This window comes from Metarhizium robertsii (assembly GCF_000187425.2).
Source record: "Metarhizium robertsii ARSEF 23 chromosome Unknown MAA_Scf_1, whole genome shotgun sequence".
In the NCBI taxonomy this organism is placed as follows: domain Eukaryota; kingdom Fungi; phylum Ascomycota; class Sordariomycetes; order Hypocreales; family Clavicipitaceae; genus Metarhizium; species Metarhizium robertsii.
In genome coordinates, this window is record NW_011942149.1 from 5918831 (window position 1) to 5943140 (window position 24310).

The following is a 24310-nucleotide window of genomic DNA, read 5'->3' on the forward strand; positions in this document are numbered from 1 at the left end:
GGGGTTGCTTGGGTCGGGCCAGGCACGGCGCCACACCCCGACCCTCGTGATGAGTACCGTTGAGAGGGGCACCCAAGCAGAAGCCAAACGTGTAGTCTGGTGCCCCGGCACACACAACTTGACGACTACGATGAAGCTGTGATCTTGCAATCGATGTGGTTCGCAAACATGGCGCCCTAGCTTTGACCTAGTGCCCTTTGGCCGAAGCAAAAACACCATGATGAGTGAAGAGTGACCATAGCCCCTTTGGCCCATGCCAAGACTTCTGTCTTGGGCCAGCCATTCAATGTTCCCAAAAAGCTCCAGTGTTGCTATAGCATAATCAAGCATTGCCCTGCATTCAATGTTACCAAGTCATGGGCTCAATAACAATATGTCGCCTATAGCTCCTGGTTTCTACTTCATAACCGAGCTTTTATGTATATGTATATCTACAGTAATTACACAAAACGTAGCCATTCGCCTCGTCATGCCAGCGTTTATTCCCCAATTGCAATCAAAGATATAATTAATCCACAACAGCCATAACTTCTTTCCAGCGAGCCGTGGACCCTGGAAAGATAGCCTAACCCCTCTCACTCTTTGCGCCATATCTAGAATCATTATCAATGTTCCACCAAGCTGTAAATGCAAGTGTGCTACTTCGTCAGTATGAGATAGAGCCATACAAGTAGTCCGTTTCAAAACGAACTTCGTCCAATCACAACCTCCTAGCCCGTAACGACAAGACTGCTCTAGGTCACCCGCCGTCTGATATGTCGTTCCTTGAGCATGCCTTGTATGTGATTGCGTACAAAAAGAAAATAAGCACCAAAATGGCAGAGTTCTAGGTAGACCTAGGAGGTGGTAATCCTAAACATGAGTGGTTGGGTCGATGGGCGGGAGCTCGGGTACGTTTTCACGTTCCCATGCCCAAGCCAGCAAACTCCAATTGAGCTCCCGTCTCCAGAATAATCCCAACCCTCGTCCACCTCCATCCGGACGATCATCCGAACTCAATCCACCAGTGCGACCCATCTGATGGCAAAAGACAGCTTTGCCCATGCGGGAATGAAGTATGCCCATAGAACAGGCAACGCATGGCTCGTGAGTGACATACAGCTCCAATCCATGGCAAAGGTATCCATCCTTGTTTGGATGCTCTTGCTCAAAACACCGGCGTTCCAGCTCAATCAAGGGCTGGTCTTGAAAACAGTCGTAATATAAATTTGCCGCTTCGGCAGTTATGCCAGCCTCCCGGTGCTCGTGCCTTACGAGCTTTTGGGCAACCATACTGATTGCCCGAAGCACGCAGTGTGTCACGGTGTTGTTGAGGATTGCTCCGTTGCATTCTTGATGTTTACGGGCATCGCCAGCAAGACCAACCAACTCGGTTCCGTTTTCTCCTCTCTGAACAATCACAGCTCCCATGGCCTCTCCAATTCCTGCCTCTTTTGCTTGCAAGGCGACTTGATGGGCCAGGGCCATCCACAAGGATGCATCCTCCTTAATCTCATCTGTTCCACGACCCACCATGCTAGGATGAGGACCGAGGGGGTTGTTCTTGCGGTAAACTGTTGGCCAATACTGAGACGACCACAGCGCTGCTTGCACTTGGGATGTAGGTGCCAGCAGAGGAATGGTGATGGTGGCGATGAAGGGGTCGTTTTCTATCGCGTCCACTGTCGATAAAGTCTTGATGACGTCTGATTTGCTGATCTCCCTGACCTCGCCTGCAATAATGTAGATCCACGTAGACTTGCTGGTATGAATCTGGCGGCCTACTGGATCATCATTCATGAATTGCGTCTTGAGGTGCGCAGGCAAGTCTGTCGGCTTTGCACAGGTGCGAAGATGGGGTAGGGGATTAGCACCACCCTCTGGTCGTAATGTTCGCAAGGCTCTGTGAAGCAGTCAGGAAAGATTGTCCGTCTCATTTGTTCCGCTAAAGGTGGTGCTTGTACACCATATTGTTAAATAGGAGAGAGGTTCTTACGTTATGACGTCGTTGGCAGACTTTGTTGGCGCCCGAGTAATGTATGCATAAACGGTAGTATGGTCTTGGCGGACTTCTTGGGTTGTCTTGAGTGGGATCAAGACACCCTTATTCAAATGGTTTTTCTTCAAATCGTCCACGATGGGGTTTGGTTTGAGGCCTGGTGTTGGGAGCGGTTGGCTCTGCGAATCGTCCCCAGATACGTCCCCGGAGACAGGGCAAGAATTGCCACTGGTTTCATCCGCCATTGTGTTTTGCTTCAGAGACAGCATTGTTGTATGTGCCACTGTTCGCAAAGCTGCCAGGGAAAAAGGTTGCCGATGGACTTATACTGGCCAATTCCAAAAAGAAGAGAAGTAACGGGTTTATCTGACCGAATCGAGCAAAACAAATATCAGGTATCAAAGACAACCCTGGTTCCACAGTTCGGCAGACGATGGCTCCGGGAAGACAATGTCCCAAGTAAATGTCGTCAGAGTGTTGGAGCGACGAGGATTGTTGTTGGTGGCTAGGAGCTCTCCTGGGGGAGTAGGAGGATTGCAAGGCAAGGCGAGGCGATGCAAGGGCGGTTCTTTCTCGAGAGTCTATAATATGAGGCAAGAAGGTGCCCTTTTGACTCTAGACCTCGGCCACTTGAGCAGTAACTCTGCACCACGCAGGCAGTAACGAGTAGCGACGTCCAGAACCAACCCTTGCGAAAAGAGGGTGTCAGCAATACCCGAACCAGGAGCGTGATATGCGCTTCCTCGCACTTGTCTCTGACGGCATGTAGGACCAGGTCGTAAGTCAACACGACGATAGACAATATCTTATCATCACGTTGTGTCCTAATTCGGTTGATACTGAAGATCACAAGTGAACGCCACGGGTATCTTTGTTTCTGCTGTATCTTGACGGCGCAAGAGTGAAGTTTTGGAAACGAGATTGAGCAGTATTTAGGTTAGGATTGCCAGATCATATTCGGAAACGTTTGTGTTGAGATGACATCTGGCGACAGCTGGCAGAGCTGGCAATCTGAAACTATTCACTGTTGGTATAGTTGCTCGGTGTCGATGTCGCGAGAAGCTCAGTGCCTTGCGTTACAAATCTCTGGCTGTCAGCAGTTGCGTCATCTAAAGCCAAACCTCGTCGCTTTTGGGACCAAATAGATGCGGTTGCCGATGTTCTTTGACCATTGTAGATTCCTTTGTCATACAAGCCGATTTGCTCGTTTGTGACGCTGGAAAGTTTGGATGCGGCTGGTGCCTGTGGCTGTGATTGCCAAGCCACATCTTCTAAATGGCAACGCCTGAAAGGGTCAAAGCGACTGTGGCGGCGAAGCATCAAGTCAAAGAGTCCCCAAATATCAACGTGTAGTTATGAAGAAGCGAGACCATGGCATTATCAAGTTCGAGACCTTGACCATGAGGGTGTCGTCGTCATCTCGTCCACAGTCTAGGCTCGTGCATCAGCGGTTTGATCTGCTATCTGTCGATATGTCATAAATGGCCGAGATCCACCAACTTGGGATGGTGACATGTTTCAACGGCACAATGAAGTAACGGTACGTGTCCGCCAACCCCCGTTCCCTGGCGATAAGATCAACCGCAAGACGTATTGTAAAACGCCAGACTGCAACTCATCTCCGTCTGCTCACTGGTCTGCTATGCCAATGACGGACTGAGGCAAAACATCACTGCGTATTTCAGGCTATCCGCCTCACCAAACAAGAGTTCAGTATTATTTTCCCACTGCTGCAGACAGAGTTTCGCCGCCATCTCACTCATCCTTGTTTGCTTGGTTCGGAACCCGAGCTGTCCATGCCCGCTCCACCCAGGCTGTTGCAGCTGTGCACGATGGTGTGCTGTCAAACGGGCATTCGTATCAAAAATGAAAAAGAAATACCGAAAAGTGGCCTGGAAGTCATTGATAGGCTTCTAATGGTTCATTGTTTCTCCGCGTTGGTTGCAAGAATAGAAGCTCAGCAATGACAGGCAGGCCTGGGACCAGTTAGATATCTGCATCTCCAGGACGAGGCTGCTCTGCCCTGCCCTGGTGACGAGCTCAGCCATGCAGCCCCAAACTGCCTGGGTTATTTGGCCCCTTTCTACGGAGTACTCCGTATTCATAACGCAGGGATATTGGCAGCTTGAAGACAATAATCAGGCTATCAGGAGCATGTCAAAGTGCGTGCTACACAACCTTGCATGGAAGGGTGGCACCTTCCCCCATTGCATCTGGACGCCTCAAGTGCGTTTGCAGACAAACTTGTCAAAAGTCTAGTCATGTGTTTGGCGAAAAGGAGCCAGCAGTCAACAACATCAATATTTGTTAAACAACATCAAAGCAAAACCCTGTCGACGCCGAGCCAAATCTCACTCAACTCAATGAGACTTTTATTTCCAGCGTCCAAACTCCCCAATGAGAGAAAAGCAACGGCCAACGCACTGACAACTTGGCCTGAACTGCAACACCACTGGGGCTGTAATTTAAGCTTACTACGGCCTTTTGAGTGGTTTCACACTAATTACCGCCGAGCCAGACAAGCTTACTCAGTACATACATTCTACTAGTACTTCTGTTGAGACGATTGCCTGTCTCATCTTCTTTCCCTCTGTAGGAATGCTAGGATGGAGATAAGCTATTGCAAGACAGTTGAGTTTCTGGCCGAAGGGGTCTGAGGAGCTGGATCTAGGGGGGACAAAACACATCCGACTTGTCTCACACCGAGCGACGCCTCCAAGCACGCAAGCACTGTCACTTGGACCAACATTGCCCAGCATTTTGGATACTTGCAATATCGTCACCGTAAAAAATGGACAGGTGTCATTTGGGACGAGTCAGTGAGGTACAGAGCTAGACTTGTTGAATCTGATCAACCGAACGCTAACGAACCATAGCTGCGTCAGACTCGGAGCGATAGTCCGGGGCCAGAAGCTCCGGCTTCCTTGATTATTGTATTACGTGAAGCTGGAGGGTAACACGCACAGCTCTATCTTTGATCGACCTAGGGGCCACTCGGCGGCGGCACGTCCCAGCCAGGCACGGAGGGATATGGATCTTCACCGGTGGAGTCCGATGTTAGTCTTGTAACCTCCGCGGGCGGCGACATCGGAAGCCAGCGGCTTGTTAGGAAATTTGCTGCTTGGGCATGTAAGCAAGCTGAGGAACAAGGTCAACAATGCTAGACTTGGCTTTGTGCCTCGCGTATTCGTTCAATCAACAAGATTCCCGGAGGATGCGATGGCACAGCTGGACAAGCTAGGCCCTGGAGAAAGGCCAGGTTTTCGTGGGGCAAGCGGATTGTAAAAAGGATTCCAACTACCTTGGCGACTTGGTAGGTAGCATGACAGTCGAAACAGACAGGTGGTGTACAGCTCAGAGAGCTCAATGCCTCCGAAGTCCGGTTTCCAATAAGGAGGATGTCAGAGCTCCCCTCTACTCCCAAACTGATGAACAGCACTACAACGAGGTGAACAACGTCTACTTACTCCATACGCGCTGTCAAATTGGAGAAGCAAGAAGTGAAGCACCAGTATTATTCCAGTCAGCCAGGCTACGTCTGTCAGCAGAACCAGAGTTTGGTGGCTTCAATGCAAAATCCGCTCAAAGAGAACACAGGGGCCGCACACAGTAGTCAACAGGTCTGAACCCTTCCTGGGTACTAGTATCTGGATATTCAGTGCTGTTTTAAGCTGACACTGCGTGGTGATCACTGCTGGAGGGATGATTCTCTGGCACACCACAGCGCCACCTTGGAGGGCAATCGACAGCCCGGGTTACTCGGATCGAGTCCGACAGCACCACGGGACGATAGCGACGCGCCGCGGGCCTTCCACGTTACTGGAGAGAGCACTAAGGCTCTGAAACATGCTGTGCATGTTTGCGAACTGAATCGGTATTCACGGTGGTGCAGGTTGAAGTAGGCCTGAGCAAGGAAGTGTTTGAGGTATCTTTAGAATCATGGCATAATTTGTGACCCATGTCCTCGATATTTGACAGTTGTTTCGCGGCAGTGCCAAGGCAAGATGCAGGACATATTTGGCGTGTTACATCTCCGAAGGTGAGCAGCTCTGAATCGGGGATACTTGCTGGATGCCTTACATATGGAGAATCTCGGTGTGGATGGTCTGTTCAGTGGGCTAGAGTGTTATAAAAAGACAAGATGCGCCATCAATCAAGTGTTTTACATCGTTGCTCAATATTTCATCAACACAAATTCACAGAGGTACAAAAGGCACATTTACGTCTGATCAGTTGCAACGAGGCAATTGTAGGCCTCCTCACAAACGAGAAGACCATCTGCCGACAGGCCAGGCTTGACGAGACAACTAGAGAGCGCCACAAGTTGGCAGACTCAGAACCTGTTGGTTGGGTGGGGTTTGGCCGAGCCATTGACTCTGTTGAAGATATCAGCCCGTCCAAGACAACCTTTACCGGACAGTATCGATTTGTGTCCTTAAACAGTCATCACCAAATCTAGGAGCGCATACAATATTTCTCTCGTTCTTGTTCCTTTTTTTTATTTCTCCTTCATTTGTTTGGGTCCCTCGGCCGTCCTCTTTATCCCGCTCCTCAACCCTGGACGAAATCGCTTGATTTCCCGCTCCTCGCTGGTGTCTGTGGATCAAACCACAACCCAGACATGCTATAGCATACAACACAATACCGAAACCCTTTCCATAAGCTTTGGCATTGATCGATTCAGGCCCACTGCGCGGCACCTCTTCGGCGGTGCTGATACCACGCACCCGGGAGTGGACAGGTCTATTTGCTGGTAAGCCTCCGCTTTGCGCGCACAGAATGAGAATTGCTTTTATAAGTTAGGGAAAGAATGAGGATTAACTTGGAAATATCCAGCTAGGATTGTTATCTGAGACGGGTGACTCCTCTGCTGGGTAGCCGTCATCGCACCAGACTTTGTTGAAGGGGCGAGTCAGACAAACACTGTCCGCCCTTAGCGCACAAGACCAACCCACGAGCGGAAAGGAACTGCATCAATTGGGCCTTTGGGAGAGACCAACAAGCACAGTACGTATTTTGTATTTTGACTTCGGGGCACCTCCACGGAGTAGCTCCGTGCTAGGGCAAGTTTTCCAGCTTGACGGCACAAGTGGGCCAGGGTCCATCCAGTCTTGTTGCTTGTGCTTGACTTGGTTTATTCTGGAACACAGAACATTGAATGCTTTGAGCGTGCTCCCTTGATCTCGCTGCGCCGGCTGCTGGACCTCTGATCTTCCCCACGAGCCGGTTTCGCTGGCTGCTGGGCACCCTGCAGACTGTCAACGTCATTCATTGGGCAGGCGACAGGGCCACCCGGCGACCAAGCACCTGAGCAATCGACCCATCGCTTCCAACTGGTGGACAAGGTGAGGCGCATTGCAGCGTTTGTCTTGGACTGACTGACCTCGAGTCTTGGCGTTTAGCTCCTCGCGCAACAAATCGCCAGGTTGTTGAGTCTCGCAGAACAATCTGGTTGACCAGGGCCAGGTACCGGTTACTTTTGCCCAGCCGCCACGCACTACTCCGCCCCAAGGTACTCCGGTACCTGATAAGCTACCTCACCACTTCGCGAGCGAGTTTGGGAGCTGGCACACGCACGCCAGCCCACGCCAGCTCACACAAGCTCACGCCATCCATCCTCCGCCTGCTAAAGCACTGAGTGCTGAAGTGCTGAGGCAGCCACACCAACCGACCTCGAGTCGCGCCTACCTACGCCGACTTCTTCTTTCTTCTCTGGCAGCCCATTGCTCTTTCCTTTTTACATCTCGCAATGCCGTCTGCCGTAGCTCTTCCCAGACAAGGTGTGTGATACATACTTTACCCATCTCTGCGTACAAGTCTTCCATTTATTGTATGGGCCTTGCCCTCTATTGCATTGTGCACTCTTTTCTATCCGTCTTCACTTCTACTTCTTAAGTACCCTGTCTTGTTCTGTCATTCTGCCACTCGACGGACACTCCACCCGCTACCACCCACGCAGCCAAGCAGCCCAGTACTCGAGTATTGTCTATTGTCTGGCCGGGTCTGGTAGGCCACGCCGACTGCAGACTGCAGACTGCAGACTACTGACTGCTCTGCGCGCGTCGCTGCTGCTTTCTTATCAATCAACGACCCTTGCTAACTCTTGCCTCTCTTTGCTCTGTACGACTTAGACGTCAGCGTGCGCCTCCGCCAAGCAAAACAGTCGGAACTAGCCAAGCTTGTCATGCAAAACCAGTTCGGTGTCGCCTCGTCTCGCTCTTCAACCTCACCTACGTCCTCGGAGCCTGAGCAGCACTTTGCTGTTCAGCCTCCTTCGCACTCCTCAGATGTCGCCTCTTATTCTTATTCTCCGCTGCAGTCGCACGGCACCACGCAATGCTACTCCATGTCCGCGCCTGTAGCTATACCCACCATGGCTTCCGCAGTCAGGATGATGAAGGACTTAACCGACACACCTCCGTTATCGCAAAGCGTCAACTCCACTGCTCCCAGTTCACCACGCATGTGAGTCTTGTCATCTTTTTAGTGCCGCAGCGCGCAACAACCTCGTCTTGTTCCTTGCGCATGTTGCTCGCTGTGAATACAAGCTTGTTCAGTCTTTGCATTGCTCATTCCGGTTTCTTTGCGATATGACGACACTTGCTGACTGCTCTTTGCCACTGCACAGCCCACCTTTGCGCCAGAACTCAGGGAGCCAGACCCCTAGAGTGCGCCCTCATGCGACAACCCTCAACATCCCTGGTATGACCAGGTCCCGTGTCTCCCCCGATGGCAGAATCCCACAACGGGATGTTGCAGCCAAGCTCGTTATTGTCATGGTCGGCCTTCCTGCCCGTGGAAAATCATACATCACCAAAAAGCTTCAACGGTATCTTTCGTGGCAACAACATGAATCGCGAATCTTCAATGTCGGTAACCGCAGACGCAATGCGGCCGGAATCAAGACTTCTGCCCGCGCCAACTCTGGCCAGGCGCGCCAGGCCCTGGACCCTCCAGTTGAAGCTGCCACTATTCTGTTGAACGGCGTGCCAGCTACCAACAACGATATTCCTCCCGACCAAGCAGAGCCTACTACTTTGAATTTAAATTCGACAAATGGCGAGCCTCAGGAGGAAGTTGACCAGTCCGCCAGGTTTTTTGATCCGAATAACGAGAAGGCGGCAGCAATGAGAAACCAGGTGGCCATGGAAACCCTGGACGAGCTGCTCGACTATCTTTTGAATCAGGGCGGCGCTGTTGGCATTCTCGACGCTACAAACAGCACAATTAAGCGGCGGCAGCAAGTTGTCGACCGCATCAGAGAGCGTGAGCCCAAGCTTGGCATTCTTTTTATAGAAAGTATATGCAGAGATCCTCATCTGCTCGAGGCAAACATGCGCTTGAAGCTGTCTGGTCCCGACTATCGCAACAAGGACCCCATCAAATCGCTAGAAGATTTCAAGGCTAGAGTTGCGGCGTATGCTAGCGCATACGTACCTCTGGGCGAGTATGAGGAGGATAACGACTTACAGTACATCCAGGTAAGCAACTACTGTGGGCCCTGGTTAGGTGCGACATCACCTTGCTGACACATCTGCTAGATGGTAGATGTTGGTAGAAAGCTTATCCAGCACCGCCTGAAAGGTTTCCTAAGCGGTGGCATCAGCACATACCTGTCAAGCTTCAATCTCTCACCTCGGCAGATTTGGATCACTCGCCACGGGCAAAGCGTGGATAATGAGCTCGGCAAGCTCGGCGGCGACTCTATCCTCACTGAGCGAGGCCATTGTTACGGCCTGGCGCTGTACAAATTTATGACGCAGAAACGCAAGGAGTGGCTTATGGAGCAAAAAAGCAAACTTGCCCAGGCAACGTTCCCACCTCACCCGGGCGATAACACACCTCCCTATCCGGACATGCACAAGGACTTGGACGAGAAGAACTTTTGTGTCTGGACTTCCATGCTTCAGCGCAGCGTAGAAACCGCTGAATACTTTGATGCCGATGATGACTACGACGTCAAGAATTGGGAAATGCTTAATGAGTTAAACACGGGGCAGTTTGAAGGCATGACCTATGACGAAATTGCTCGAAAGTATCCAGAAGAGTTTCACAAGCGCGCTGCGGATAAACTCAACTACATCTACCCGGGCGTCGGTGGCGAGGGTTACCTCCAGGTTATTAGCCGCCTACGCGACATGGTCAGAGAGATTGAGCGCATTACTGATCATGTGCTGATCATTGGGCATCGTTCAGTTTGTCGAGTGCTGATGGCCTACTTCATGGACCTGACACGAGAGGACATCACTGACATGGATGTCCCTCTGGGGATGCTCTACTCTATTGAACCCAAGCCATATGGCATTGCCTTCCACGCCTACAAATACAATGAGGCGAATGGCTGGTTTGATGAAATGCCCAACTACAGGCCTCAGAAGGCTGCCCGCGGAAGTGTCTAGCCATCAACTGACGTCTTCCAAGTGTACCAAAAGTCCTCAATGACCGCAGTCACAGCTGCTTTCTTCTTCTTTTTTATTTTTATTTTCTATGTCCTCTTTTCAGCGACATTGGGTTCCGCAGTCCCAGTGAAAATGTACAACACTTTGAAGACTCCAATGCCAGAAGGCGAATGGATGGCCACTTTTCAAATCAAATCAAGGCGTTGGAATAACAAAATGAAAGATGCGGAGAATCTAGACGTCAATTTCCAAAAGCAAACGACCAAAAGTGTTTCCAGAGCATTTTTGTGATTACTTCTTTCGAGTTTGGTGTTTTTGGCGAAATGAATGAATACCCTACACTGGTCCTTACGAGTCTAGTGGCGACGAGCATCCCTGTTGTTTATCTTTTAGAGTTGTGTCTTATTTGATGACAAATAGCGATCGTGTTTGGCGGGGCCGAGCATCCCTCTCGTTTATCTTTAGAGTTGTCTGGTGTTATTTGATGTCAAATAGCAACCCGTGTTTGGCGGGGCCAGATATGGGCAAACATCGAAATGTGTGTTGGGCGTTGATGGGCGGTTTGAAACGATGCATAATCTGGGTTTGTTAAACGCTACTCGGAATTTCCAGGGAAAGACTCGGGGTGTGTGTTAAAGATTGGTCCAAGGTAGACGTATGTAGCACTTGAGAAGCCCGAGAAACTGGTTATAATTGACCACTTTGCCACATTGTGTGCAATGTGTCAATCTTCATGTGTGCATGTTCACTCGGTGCAATAAACGCTCCACGATGGCATAACAGGAAATTTAAAACATGTGATCATCATGTTACATACATACCTAGGTAGGTCATCCGACTTCAAGGGTGTATGAAATTACCAGTCAATAACACCTACCCAAATCTAATCAAGACAAGTGTGCATAAGTTTGATTCCGAAATAACGCCATGCCATGCTCGCAACAGAAACTCCTAATTTTTTTCACGTTCTTGTAGTTCCCACAACAGAAATGAATAACCAGAGGGGTAGAAGATCTACTTCTCCTTTGCCAACACCATCTTCTCTCTTTCGCTCCTCCTCCTCTCAAACTGTTTCTTGGAATGTCTGCGTTCGTTCTCCTCCTTCCTCTTGATGCTCTTGAGCTCCTGGCTCTTAATCTCGCCAGCCTTTTTGACGACGTTGGGAATATGCCTGTGTCTCTTGATGCGTCGAATCTCGGGCATGTGGGCGAAGCGACTGGTCAGCGCGTCGTTGTACTCGAGTGCTTGGCGCTGCCGCGCGGATTTGATGCCCTCGCTCTGGGAGGCGTTGGCGCGCCATAGACGGATGTTGCCGTCGTCTGAGCCGGAGAGGATGTACTTGGCGTCGGGGGTCCATTTGGCGGCCATGACGCGCTGCATGCGCTTGGTGTGGTAGATGTCGCGTGAGTGGCCGCGGTCACGGTTCCACAGGCGGACGGTGCGATCCCACGAGGCGGAGACGAGCTCCTCGCCGGTGGGGGAGAATTCCACGTCCATGACGGCGGCGACGTGGTCCTTGAGGATGTTGAGGGCGCGGTCCATTTTGCGCATGTCGAAGAGGTAGATGTTGTGGTCTTCGGAGGCGGTGGCGAAGTTGAATGCCTCCATGGGCGACCAGGCGATTTGGTTGCTGGCGAAGCTGAGGATGGTCTTGGTGACGGGCGTGGAGGTGCGGAGGTCGTAGATGACGAGGGAGCGGTCGTTGGAGCAGGACGCTAGGATGGACGTCTCGACGTAGTTGAAGGAGACGTTGGTGATGGTGTCGGTGGACGTGGGCCACTTGAGCACCTCTGGCGCGGCCGTGTGTCGCTCGAGGTCGTAGATGGATATGACGCTTGATGCGGCGGCGAATGCGTTGCGGGAGCGGTGGTGCGAGATGCTTGTGAATGCTCCGGCTCCGAGCCACGATGAGATGGGTTTTGAGTCGGCCCGCGTGTTGTAGGGGTCAAAAAGTTTGATGGTGCGGTCCGCAGCGCAGGTGAGAAGCTTCTGATCCCGCGTCCATTCCATCCCCTTGACGATATTTTCGTGCGCCGTCGTGTGCCAGATAGAGTTGTCTCGATCGGTGAGATCCCATACTTTGACGACGCCGTCACCGCTGCCGCTGGCGAATCTCTGTAGGGAGTTGGGGTCTTTGGCAATTGAGTAGACGCCGTCGACGTGACCTCGCCCCAGTTGGCCGATGAAGGGCTTCGCGTGCATTCGCTCTAGTTTGACGGCATTGAGGGCTCGTTGGTATTCTCGTGCTCGCTCGAATGGGTGGAGCGCTGAATCGAGATTGCGAGGCAGTTTGGCGGCGTCGGAGCCGGGCGGTTGATGATCCACCAAGGAGCGGTTAAGGGCTTTGATCTTCATGGTTGAATCTTTGACCCTTCCCTGGACTTGCAATTGTCACTTGATTAGAGATTTCGTGTAGACAAAGAGAATGGCAGTCGTTGAAGCTTTGCTTGGGACTTGGCGGCGGGGAATTTTTTTGCTTATCGCAGTTGGCCGGCAGGGCGATAAGAGGGTCTGCGGATTATCGCTGATCCGGTGGCATTTGCTCGCGCGCTAAGCAGAATCGCAGTTTATTGTGAACTGACGGGCCGGCCACCACCGCAGGTTGTTTGCCCTCAGACAACGCAGCTTTCGGCCATCTCATACGAACCCAGCGAAGCTTCGCCTCTGTAGTCTGGGAATACCTTGCGATTCGTGAATAGCCGTGTCCCGCGCAGGCAGGCGGCCGCTGCCGACTTGGCCACGATGGACGGCATGGACTACGACCCTATGGTCATGGATGGCGAGCCCGAGCAGCCCCAGGTCACCATATCAGCTGTATGGCGCCCCGAGTTTATAGCGGTGCGGTAGTCCTTTGCTATGGTTCAAGTTTCTAACATGGGTTGTCCTTTTTCTCAACCTCTCTGTAGGCCGACAGCACGCGCGTTGACTTTGCGCTCTCCAGAACCAACCTCTCATTTGCCAATTCGATACGACGAATCATTCAGGCCGAAGTGCCCACTATTGCTATCGACCTTGTCGAGGTCGAAGTCAACACATCAGTGCTTGCCGACGAATTCATCGCGCACAGATTAGGTCTCATTCCTCTCAACGCCAAAGGAGTAAACGAACTCAACTATTCCCGAGATTGCGACTGCGAGCAGTACTGCGAACAATGCAGCGTTACCTTGACCCTACACGCAAGATGTACCAGCGATGAAATTATGAAGGTGTACGCGCGGGATCTGATCGTCGACGGCCGTCATGCCAGCCAGGTCGGGACGCCCGTTATTAACGACCCCGAAGGGATGGGATGCTTGATCGCCAAGCTACGCAAAGACCAGGAGCTAAAGCTCACGTGTATCGCGAAGAAGGGGATAGCAAAGGAACACGCCAAGTGGATGCCAACGTCGGCTGTGGGCTTTGAATATGATCCTCACAATAAGCTGCATCATTTGGATCTGTGGTATGAGAATAACACAGATCCTCAAAAGGAATGGTATGTCTTCTTCTCTATTGCTTGAATTGGGTGATTATTCTAATAACGGTAACCCCCAGGCCCAAGAGCAAATACGCAGAGTGGGAAGACCCCCCTCAAGATGGCGAGCCATTCAACTACGATGCGGTCCCCGACCGATTCTATTTCGAAGTAGAAACATCAGGCAGCATGGAGCCGGATCAAATCGTGCAAGGCGGCATCCGCGCTCTCCAACAAAAGATCGGCGCGCTCTTAAAGGGTCTCGATCCAAAGAAATACGGTGGTGAAGAGCCAGCAGAGTTTGATGGCCCCAGAAGTCCAGATATGAACATGGACGGCGGCACTACGCCTTGGCAGGACGGCGGATATACCACTCCCTATGGCGGCAATATGACTGCTTACGGAGGTGGGAATACCACGTACGGGGGAGGCAATAACACTGCGTATGGAGGCGGTGCTGGCGCATATGGTACTACACCATATGGCCAGTCGTCGTGGCAGTAAATCAAAACGGCGTTTCATGGGATGTTTGGGAGGCTACAGGCAAACGGACCATTTATTGAAAGTATTGGTTTCGTGATAAATTTAGGCAAATATTTATGTAGAGGTGTCGTTTTAGGCTTTGTACAGTATTTTACTCCGTAGCGCAAACGGAAAATGGCGGCAATTGGGAAACACTTGTGCCGTGTAAAGACGGTCGACCATGAGCTTGTGTGAGGTGCTATCACTATTTAGTGTTTGCTCTAGGTTGCGAATAATGTGCCGTTCTGTGTGTTATATGTCTATAAGTAAACTGCTGAGCAGCCAATCTAGAGTCCGTGCCTGTATCCCGTTTCAAGCAAAGAGAGAGCGGGATTCCAAGTAGCCGATTACGACCAGAATGTTGGTGGAACAGAAATCAAAAAAAAAATATGCAACCGATGTAGCCTCCCCCATTCTAAATGTAACGCCTGCTGGTTGTTGATTTTGCTTTGTACATGCGCAGTCTCCAGTTTATAGATTCTTCTCATCTAGTCCTTTGACTTTTCTATATGTCTTGCGGTGCATCTCTAGGAAGACGAATGTACAGATGGTGTGTCTAACACGGGTTCGTTAGCTAATCTTGCCGAGGTCGCGGGCGCGAGAGCCGGGGAGAACATACGGTCCTAGTCGCAGGAAGCTGGGAACCCAGCCTTTGAACATCCATCTCAGACCGTCGGTCTTGTAGATATCTCCCACTATTCGAAGAATGCCCTGCTTCTGCGTCGACGACATGACTCTTGTCTTGATGACATCAATTGGACTCGTGGCTGTCGCAGCCGCCAACCCAGCCAAGAAGGATGCGGAGAAGTGCGTTGTTAAGGTGTCCCCTAGCGGAGTGTAATCAATAAGCAGCCTCTTGAAGGTATCGTACGTGGCTAATTGACCGGCCGTCATGACCGCCGCGCGGCTGCTGTTGGGAAGCCAGCCCCTAAACCAACTAAGTGCGCCCTCTTCCCTGGCCATGCGAGCCATGCCGTCAATGGCATGCTTGTAGTTCCTCCGCTCATTCACGGGAAGCGCAGCATCGTGCTGCATACGCACATTGAGCACGTCAGCGAAGTTGCCGGCGATGCCGCCTAGGAAGCCGGACGTCATGGCCATGGCGGTAAGAACGGGGAATGTGGGCTCGCGGCCGGACTTGGTGTATCTCGACTTGATCTCTTCATAGACGCCGAATCGGACAGTTGAGTAGGTCAGTTGGCGGAGGAGAGAGGCAGATATGCCGCTGTAGAGGGCGAGGGGGCCGTCCGTCTTGACAATGTGGACGAATGTGCCGCTCATGGATTTGGGAGCGTCGCCTTTGCGCATTTGTAACCGCACCTGGGTGTGCCATGTTAGAGACTACCTACTCTTTGGATTACGACCATGTTGTGAGGGGGGAATTTTTATGGCTCTATGGAATAGATCATACTTTTACTATTGGCGAGTTAGCGACAAATCTACACGTCATGGGACAAACCGGCTACCAAAAAAAAATAAAAAATAAAAAATAAAAAATTCAACGTACTCAAGTCCAGGGGATGTGTCACGCAGGCAGCCATACTACTCGCGCTTCCTCCAAACCAAAAAGGATATCGTATAGGCGGCCCTATCTTCTTTTTGCGCTGCTCAGCCCGCTCCTCCTTGGTGAGTTTGCGGGCCGGTGCCGACTCTTGAGCCGATGAGGCCATGATGTGCAAGGTTTGCGGTTAGCAGCAGGAGCTTACGGATGCATCGCACAGCTGTGACAAGGCGACCTCGTTTTCACTTTTTTTCTCTTCTTTCCGCGATTCAATTCGTGAGTGCTAGCTGCAATTCCCAATTGCCAAATGAAGGATTGCGCAAAACGGAGGTCAAGACACAGAGGTGATGTGAGTGAGAGACATGTCTCCGTACAGAGGTGCTTAGAGTTCGGCTTAGGGTCTCGGCGTTGACGTCGGCTGCTGTGGCAGAAAAATGGACCCGACGGTAGGCGGTGACGTAGTACAGAGCAGCTGGCCAGGCATTTGATGTTGGCTCGCCAGTTGACTTAGCGTCTTAACTTTGTCGGGTTTGAAAGGGCGTCTGTATATCTGGACGCCAGTGGCGCTCACAATATCACAGGGCAGCGGAAACGGTCCGCAAGATGAGCTCGGAAGAGCCTTGATCAATGCGCAACAACCGCGTGCCATGGCCGATCCTGCACGTAACAAAAGTCGACAGATCATTCAGGATATATGATGAAATGGCATTCTGGTATCGTGCCTTCTTGGATGGGGGTTTGAACAACCCAGGCAACATTGGCTATAGGGTAGCTTGTGCTAGCTTAAATCCAGGGTCCTGCCTAACTTTTGAGGTTCGACCCGGCAGCTTCAACAACATCACGGCTTAAGCTGCTTAAGCTGTCCGTGAACAAATTGGCACCCAACGCATCGACAAGGTGCCGAATTATGTGATCGGAACTACACAGCGAGCCAAACTACCAACATGTCGGTACGAATTGGGGCTATGCGCGGCCTCTTGAGGTGCAACCGGCAGGTTCGCTCCTCTCGATACTGCTCTATCCGACCATCATGTGCAATTCGGCAGTATTCCTCCTCGGGTTTGTCATATAATGTGATATAAATTGAGTGAATTGAAGTCATATTAATACTTGATTTCTATACACAGGGACCCTGCTCTCCTCGAAACCAGCGAATGCCTCCAACAGTTCTGTGTCAATCCGGGGCGGCACATACAAGACTGATCCCGCATGGTTTAATGTGCCGTCAAATGTATTAGACGCCACGTCTCGGAAGTTACACCTCCAGAAAGACCACCCTGTGTATATAACTCGACAAATAATAGAGTCGAATTTCCCCTCGCCCACATACAAGTACTACAACGAATACAACCCGGTTGTGTCAACACACCAAAACTTTGACTCTCTCGGCTTCCCGCCAAACCATCCAGGGCGAGCCTTGTCTGATACCTACTACATAAACGATAAGACTCTCCTCCGAACACACACGAGCGCGCACCAGGCAGACACTTTCCGAGCGGATGAGAGCGAGGGTTACTTAATTTCTGCGGATGTATATCGACGCGATGCCATCGATCGAAGCCACTACCCTGTCTTTCACCAGATGGAAGGAGCCAGATCCTGGGACCGAAACAAGGTCCCCAATGGCGACATAGCTGCTGCTGTGCGAGCCGACTTGAAAACGCTACCCAAACACAATGTCGAAGTCGAAGACCCCAACCCTCCCTACCACGATGAACGCAATCCTCTGCAAGATTGCCACTCTGCCGCTGAAGCCCAAGCAATTGGCGAACATCTGAAGAGATCGCTGGAAAACATGGTGGTGGATGTCTTCTCAAGGGCCAAAGCCGCAGCTCTGCGAGAGGATCCTACCTTCGTTGACGAGCCGTTGCGAATGCGCTGGGTGGAAGCATATTTCCCATTCACGAGTCCCTCATGGGAACTGGAAGTTTACTATGCCGGAGACTGGTTGGAGGTATTGGGATGTGGCGTGGTTAGACAAAGTCTCTACAATAATGCAGGCGTGCCATCGCAACTGGGATGGGCTTTTGGCATTGGCATCGATCGCATCGCCATGCTGCTGTTCAAGATTCCCGATATTCGCCTGTTTTGGTCACAGGATCAACGATTCCTCTCACAGTTCACCGGCGTGTCCGATAACCTCGATAAGCTCAACAGGTTTGCGCCATTCTCCAAATACCCTCCTTGCCCCAAGGATGTATCCTTCTGGCTGGCGTCAACATCACCCGCTGGAGGAAACACAAAGGGCAACTTCCACGAAAACGATGTCATGGAAATTGTGCGCAATGTAGCTGGTGATGTTGTCGAGGATGTTAGACTTATTGATGAGTTTGTGCATCCCAAGACTGGTCGCAAGAGCATGGCTTATCGCATTGTGTACCGCAGCCTGGAGCGTACCCTGACAAACGAAGAAGCCAACAGCTTTCACGAAAGTGTGCGAGAGGCTTTAGTTAGGGAATTGGGTGTTGAGCTTCGCTGAGAAGCTTTTGATTTAGTGAGTACCCTTGTTGGCCGTTGCGAAGGGTTGAGGAGAGTTGCGATGCATTGTACAATCCAAGTAGACCACACGGTGTTGTAAACTTATGTATATGTCGTTGTAGTTTGTGGATGAGCAGTGGAACAGGCAAAAGTTGTCTTGAAACATGTAGACGCGGCCAAGGAAAGCATCATTCTGATTATGGACATCTCTGCCAACTACATACCATATATTCAAATTACTGTGCCTGTATGAGACGTTGTTGTGCTTCGTGGGTATTAAGATACCTAGGTAGTTTACAGACAGGGCCATTGGACCAGCCTCATCAGTTCAAGTGCTTTTTAGAGGGCTCTTGCTATGTTGAGAGTTGCCAGCCAGTCGTGCCTACCATTTCAGCAGCCGGTTTGAACCGATGCCGTAATTTGATGCTGGCCACTTTGCTCCGCACTTCATCTCTGCTATCCATGTATCTTTCTTGACAAATTCCGAAATACACAGCCTCTTTTAGTCGGCACTGGCGGCCAGAACCAATATTACACTATTTAGCTAGAGCTGATTCGCTTTGGATATTGGGATATGTTACCCTTCATCCTTGTATGTACATGCAGAACTCCTGCTCGATGGGATTGTAAAGCCAAGCTAACTTGTCAATTTCGAAAGCCTTCTGCGACAGAAACCGGAAGAGCGGCAATGAGATGCATGACTATCGCTGCATTTAAATGGTGTGATCAGCCAGCCGCACCACATCTTCTTATCTCACGGTTCCGACAGACCGCTAGACAGAGACTGCGAGGCATCGTTTCCCCTCCAAGTTGACTTTGAACTTATTGGACATGTCGACTATACAAGGGTGTCGTGGCAGAAGAAAAGATTGATCCTGAGAGATTATTGAGGCAGTGTTGTTCTTGGCGTCGATCCTGCGGAGTCGGATACCTCGTCGTCACATCTCGCTTTGACGACTTACATTCATTCATACCGCCTGATATTTGAGCATCCGAAGCCACATTGCCATTGTGCCCAGTCAATACGAAGTATATACAGGATTTCAAAACTCCAAGCTCGGGCGTACCATATCTAATTACAAGAGGCTGTAGAGTACTGGGAAAACAGGACAAGAGCTTCGGAGAGGGAGGCCTTCATCGACTCGGCAACCTGGATTTTCGTGATTGGCCACCTTGCAGATTGGACATGCAGCCACCTGCATCAATCGCCATGGTAAGCATTGGTGCAAAAGCTGCGGCTAGCACAACTTGTCCCCGATCCGGAGCCGTTTCTTGTATCCATCTGCACCTAATATCATGTCCTCTAGGCCCTCTAGTCAATCAGGAAGCTCCATGCTAATTCAGTGGGACTGGAGCGGAGCTGGCTGTGCTTCGCCGACATTGAACATTGAACGGAGAGATCTGGATGGTTGAAGATCTGATGCACCAAACGCGGGAAGAATTACTCCAGAGTCCGTACCAGGAAACAGGGATGCTGTACCCGATGACCTTTGTTACCGGATGAATGGGGCCGACGATTAGTGTCACCGGGCTATCATGCAGCATCAATTTTATACAAGGTAGATTTATTCATCCCAGAGGAACGATGCAACAGGGATTTTCTAGTCTTTATGCACCCACAATTAGAACCTTAAGACGTTTTTTCGATATCCCCATCAGCTGGGATGGTATTCTGCCTCTGGGCTGCCACCGCTCCTAGCGCCGAGGTAAAGCCCACAGGGCAACAAATGGACATGGCGAGCTGACCAGAAAACAGTGCTGCTTTTATAGCACCAACACTACGTATTAGTGTCACCGCCGCATTTGTGCAAGACTCTACACAGTTGGGGACAGTGGGCGAAGGGCTCTGGGTAAATAGTTTCATCCATGCCATTAGCAGCCGGCTGGCTCTATCATTTACCTCCAATATGCCGAATGTCCACATCGTACTTCGTTCGTATTATTGAGGTGGCTGAGCAAAGACCTGAGCCACTGATACGACAACGCTATGGTAATCTCACGATGCCTTCGCGTTGCTGCTTGGCAATTTACTCCGTCGCTCTCATCCGCCATAGCCTTCATCAGACTTTCTGTGCCTCGATGTCAAATATCACTAGCCTTCAGGCCCGCCTTTACGTATCGGCTCAGGCCACTGGTTTTCGGTTCTCTCCCGACCAAGTATCCCCATCTTGGCCGGCCAAGGCTTGTTTGTTAGTTGCCAAGGCGGCCTATACCCGCAACACTGCCTCGTCAATTGCTAGCCGTGACTCCTCTGCGACCATGAATCCACGCAAACAGGGCAGATTTCGTACGTCTGACATCAGACTAGCTGTGAAGGGATGTGCTCCCTTGACTGCGGCTCGAAGAAGTCGTGGGCAGCTGGCGTCATTGCATCAGGCAACTCGACAGATTCTTGAGCCTCAGAGACGACGAAGGTAACATTTCTAGTCGTGGGAATTTGGGGCGAAACTCAGCCAAGTCATGGGCGCATTTACATCAGCTTCTGGAGTCTGGACTTGGTAGAAACCCAACCCCCCATGGGGGACATGCTTGAGTAGATTCGGCCATGAAACCATTGAAATGACTTCCAAGCCTATTGCACGGCACGGTTAGGACCGTTGTTGGTTGTCTAGTAGTCTTTCTTGGCTAGAACCTCTGGCAAGCTCTGAAACGCAGGAGCTTTCGAAACTGTAGATCAGATTTCTAGTAATGCCCGAGTTACTGGCCGTCATGGGAAAGGGTGTACAGGCATAAAGATCCTAGACTCTTTCCTTGAAATGCTGGTAACCATGATATTTGTAAATTTGTTGGAGCGGTGTGGTATTCATGGTTAATAGACTCACGATGAGTGACGTGGGCCAGTCAGCCACGTACTCGTAAGCACGGGATTGGCCATGGCCCCCTCGGGCATTTTTGAGTCGCCAATAGTGGGATTTTATAATGTATCAATTGATGTCTGGTACGGAGTATGCTTCTTCATCGTCAGGTTATAAAGACTCTTGCATAATTGCCTTGGCGTATACATTTAGGTTGCTTTTGTTTTGATGTTCCCCACGCTTTAGCATTGCGTAGATAATTTCCTGGGATACCTGTGCAATTTGATTTGGAATAACGAGGTACGAGGGACATTGAAAAGATGTTATAAACTGGCGAGCAAGAATATAACCTTGAACCCGGCCCTTTGTACGCTTCTGCAACTCAAGATTTAGAAGCTCGATCGTTAGTCAAGATAATGACTTTTTGTACATTAAATGGGGCTTCCTTCACTTCCTTGATTTGTCACGGTCGATATTGCAATTGCTTAAGCGAATGCAATGCCGACCATTTCACTCTGCAGGAAGCCGTGATACTGACTGCCTCGAGGTACCGAGGAAGACGCGACTGCCCATCTACTGCTTTCGGTAGCTCTCTAATGCAGGCCTTTGAGTCTAGCTTTAGGGCTGCAACATACGGTGTATTGCATGTGCGTCGGCACCTTGATACCAGGAGAGCGGCACGAAACAACCACGGCGCTGGGAGTTCCATGCTCAAGACGAAACCACTACTTTACAGTGTTTCGGCTCGCTATATTTTTTCCTCCTTTGCATCTTGCACCCAACCAGCATGGCATCGTGGCATCGTTGCGTGTCCAGCTGATCCGATGATGCTTTTGCTGTCTCAGGCCAGGAGCACAGCCTGCATCTATGGGGATAAAGGCGCAATTCGTCAGCTGTCTTGGTTCCTGACATGGCTGCATACCTAAGCACCTAGTTCCTAGTATGCTTGCCGAGTACAAGCAAGGCAAGGCACATCTGATTGAGCTGGGACCTCCAAGCGTTATTCGTAAGCTTGCACCCGCGGGGGGGCTCAGCGTGGTGACCCGAGTGGCAAAGGCGGCGATGCAGCTAGCATTGTTTGCGGCCTCCATTGGGTTGTTTGGAGCGGCAAGGCGCGTTTGCATGATGAAAAGTTTCTGCAGCACAGCCCAGTAGCACGACACGGTTGATATGCGGGTTATTAATCTTGTACCGCCACCATCGCTGTGCCCGCTGGGTGGTTGGGTGGTGGTCTGACAGCCCGTCGCTCCTTCCACCTCGACCAGTTTCCCCTCGCAGGCGGCCGCAGCCACCGCGCTTGCCACTCTGCTTCAGCATACTCCGTAATGTCTGGCCAATTTCCACCAGACGCCGTCCATCCCTCGTCCCTGCCGCCGCACTCCAGCACCCAGAGCACCCTGGAAACTTGCCAAGAAAGCTGCACAGCTGCACACGGTGACACACAGGGGTCCACTCTCACGCGCTATGTCAACTGCCACTTTGGGGCTGGGCCTGTGGGTCTCCGTCACATTTCCGTCTAGTCACTTTGCATCACCTGGTACTTCAATGTCGTCCCCTCCCACCTCTAGATTGTCCACTTCCCCACGTCAAAACCAACCTTGGACATTCTTTTATCAGCGTCTCCCTCCTTTGTCCTCGACCAATCTGGCCTCTCTTGTTGTCATCAACTATTCCCTACCTCCATCGGAATACTCTGAACAATTATCGTGCCGTCCAGCGGGAACGTTGCCCATACATTATCACGCGATATACATAATTGATACGAACGGCCTTCCGACACCCAACTCTTGCCACCATATTCGGCATATCTGGGCTTGACCGCTACAACAACCCACAACTCACAAACCACATCTGCACACATAATGGATGTTACCCCTCGCATTTCACGGTCGTCTTCATCGGCCTCGCGCAAATCTGGCCTCACCCTGGACCTCTCCAACTTGCCTCCTTTGACGCAACCCACGCCGCCATCAAATACCCTCCTCTTTACCGGCCTCAACAACACAGATATCTTCCGACCAGACAACTTGGAGCGAGTCCGAGGACTGGTTGCCAAGATAGCACCTATCCACGCCTTTGCGCCGCTCAAGTCGTTCCGTCGCATCGTCATTTCCTTCTTCGATATCGATTCCTCCATCGCTGTCCGTCAAGTTTGGGATGGCGAAGCTATCCTTGGTGATCGCTGCAGAGTCTACTTTGGTCAGCAGACAAATATCGAGGCCAAGGACGAGCATCTAGCTCTCCCTGATGCTGGCAAGTTGTTCTTCATCTCACCGCCACCCAGCCCTCCCCATGGCTGGGAGGTCCGCCTGGAGGACGCTCCGAACAAGCAGGTGCACGCCGAAGACTTGGCTGAAGCATTGTCTAAACTGCGCAACACTCGCCCAGGACTTGAGTCCCCTATCAGCCCCGTGGACGGACCTGCTGCTAGTGGGAGCACGAGAAGTCGTAGCTCGACCCTTATCTACCGTCCGGAGGAGAATGGGTGCAGCCCAGACCTGCCTGCCGTCTTTGTTGAGGATATGACGGAAGAGCCTGAAGTCATAAGCCCTATCGACGGTTGCCGACCTATCATGGCACATACCGCCCGCCCCCCAGTTGAGCTGATGCACGATGCGTAACGATCCTGGGATTCTTTCTTTTTTGTTTAGGGGGAACAAGCATCAGAAGCGAAAATTAAAAAGCATAGGCGTAATTGGACGGAGGGACAAGGTTACTGGCGCATTCAAATCGGAGTGTTCTAGAGAGCATCCGAAATTTTGGGACCACGGCATTGGAATTGCATGCAACATGGGAAGTGGAACATGGTTGTCGATTGTTGTCTTTGCTCTAGAATCGGACGTGGGCTATTGCCACGGGAATGGAATTCCGGAGTTGTATAGTATGCAGCTATTTGGCGAGGAATCAATACAAGTCCTTTTGGAAATTTCCTGTTGTAGTGCTTTGCAGCGTAAAATGCAACAAGATTTTTGCCTTGCTAAATTATTCGATTAGTTGGTGAGTATAAACTTCAATATTTGCATTATTTATCATTTGTTTGAATCCCGCTTCTTTGTTTATTGTATGAAGCTTGACGGCGTGAGGTCCGACGTATCAAGTCCAAGACTTTGCGCCAATGATATAGACCCACCAGATCCCTGCCGCTCATTCGCGTGTCCCATGTCCAAATTAGTCTCGGTCCGC

The 24310-nt window shown here is 51.0% G+C and overlaps 8 protein-coding genes across 8 annotated transcripts in view; 4 read left to right on the forward strand and 4 right to left on the reverse strand.

Annotated features, from left to right (window-relative positions):
- MAA_01806 (Ribonuclease H domain protein) overlaps window positions 1-219 on the reverse strand; it is a gene marked incomplete at both ends in the record, with an annotated part of 1803 nt that extends 1584 nt beyond the window's left edge. Inside the window, one exon of the mRNA XM_007819804.1 lies at window positions 116-219. Coding sequence (XP_007817995.1) covers window positions 116-219 — 104 coding nt within the window. The remainder of the gene's footprint in view (window positions 1-115) is intronic.
- A 633-nt stretch (window positions 220-852) lies between these two features.
- Window positions 853-2223, reverse strand: MAA_01805 (Cytidine deaminase-like protein; the record flags this gene model as incomplete). Its single annotated transcript, XM_007819803.2, has 2 exons — window positions 853-1882; window positions 1976-2223. The coding sequence occupies 2 exons, from the start codon at window positions 2221-2223 to the stop codon at window positions 853-855; spliced, it is 1278 nt and encodes a 425-aa protein (XP_007817994.2).
- Window positions 2224-8351: 6128 nt separating this feature from the next.
- MAA_01804 (6-phosphofructo-2-kinase 1) lies at window positions 8352-10377 on the forward strand (the record flags this gene model as incomplete). The annotated part of the gene is made up of 3 exons (XM_007819802.2): window positions 8352-8443; window positions 8607-9459; window positions 9520-10377. 3 exons carry the CDS (start codon window positions 8352-8354, stop codon window positions 10375-10377), a joined length of 1803 nt encoding a protein of 600 aa, XP_007817993.2.
- A 1014-nt stretch (window positions 10378-11391) lies between these two features.
- MAA_01803 (U3 small nucleolar RNA associated protein) lies at window positions 11392-12732 on the reverse strand (the record flags this gene model as incomplete). The annotated part of the gene is made up of 1 exon (XM_007819801.1): window positions 11392-12732. One exon carries the CDS (start codon window positions 12730-12732, stop codon window positions 11392-11394), a length of 1341 nt encoding a protein of 446 aa, XP_007817992.1.
- A 387-nt stretch (window positions 12733-13119) lies between these two features.
- Window positions 13120-14335, forward strand: MAA_01802 (uncharacterized protein; the record flags this gene model as incomplete). The annotated part of the gene is made up of 3 exons (XM_007819800.1): window positions 13120-13215; window positions 13284-13852; window positions 13912-14335. The coding sequence occupies 3 exons, from the start codon at window positions 13120-13122 to the stop codon at window positions 14333-14335; spliced, it is 1089 nt and encodes a 362-aa protein (XP_007817991.1).
- Window positions 14336-14923: 588 nt separating this feature from the next.
- On the reverse strand, window positions 14924-16023 carry MAA_01801 (Mitochondrial carrier domain protein; the record flags this gene model as incomplete). The annotated part of the gene is made up of 2 exons (XM_007819799.2): window positions 14924-15651; window positions 15861-16023. 2 exons carry the CDS (start codon window positions 16021-16023, stop codon window positions 14924-14926), a joined length of 891 nt encoding a protein of 296 aa, XP_007817990.2.
- A 775-nt stretch (window positions 16024-16798) lies between these two features.
- On the forward strand, window positions 16799-18333 carry MAA_01800 (phenylalanyl-tRNA synthetase-related protein; the record flags this gene model as incomplete). Its single annotated transcript, XM_007819798.1, has 2 exons — window positions 16799-16913; window positions 17159-18333. The coding sequence occupies 2 exons, from the start codon at window positions 16799-16801 to the stop codon at window positions 18331-18333; spliced, it is 1290 nt and encodes a 429-aa protein (XP_007817989.1).
- A 4656-nt stretch (window positions 18334-22989) lies between these two features.
- MAA_01799 (calcipressin) lies at window positions 22990-23748 on the forward strand (the record flags this gene model as incomplete). Its single annotated transcript, XM_007819797.1, has 1 exon — window positions 22990-23748. One exon carries the CDS (start codon window positions 22990-22992, stop codon window positions 23746-23748), a length of 759 nt encoding a protein of 252 aa, XP_007817988.1.
- Between the last annotated feature and the right edge of the window lie 562 nt (window positions 23749-24310).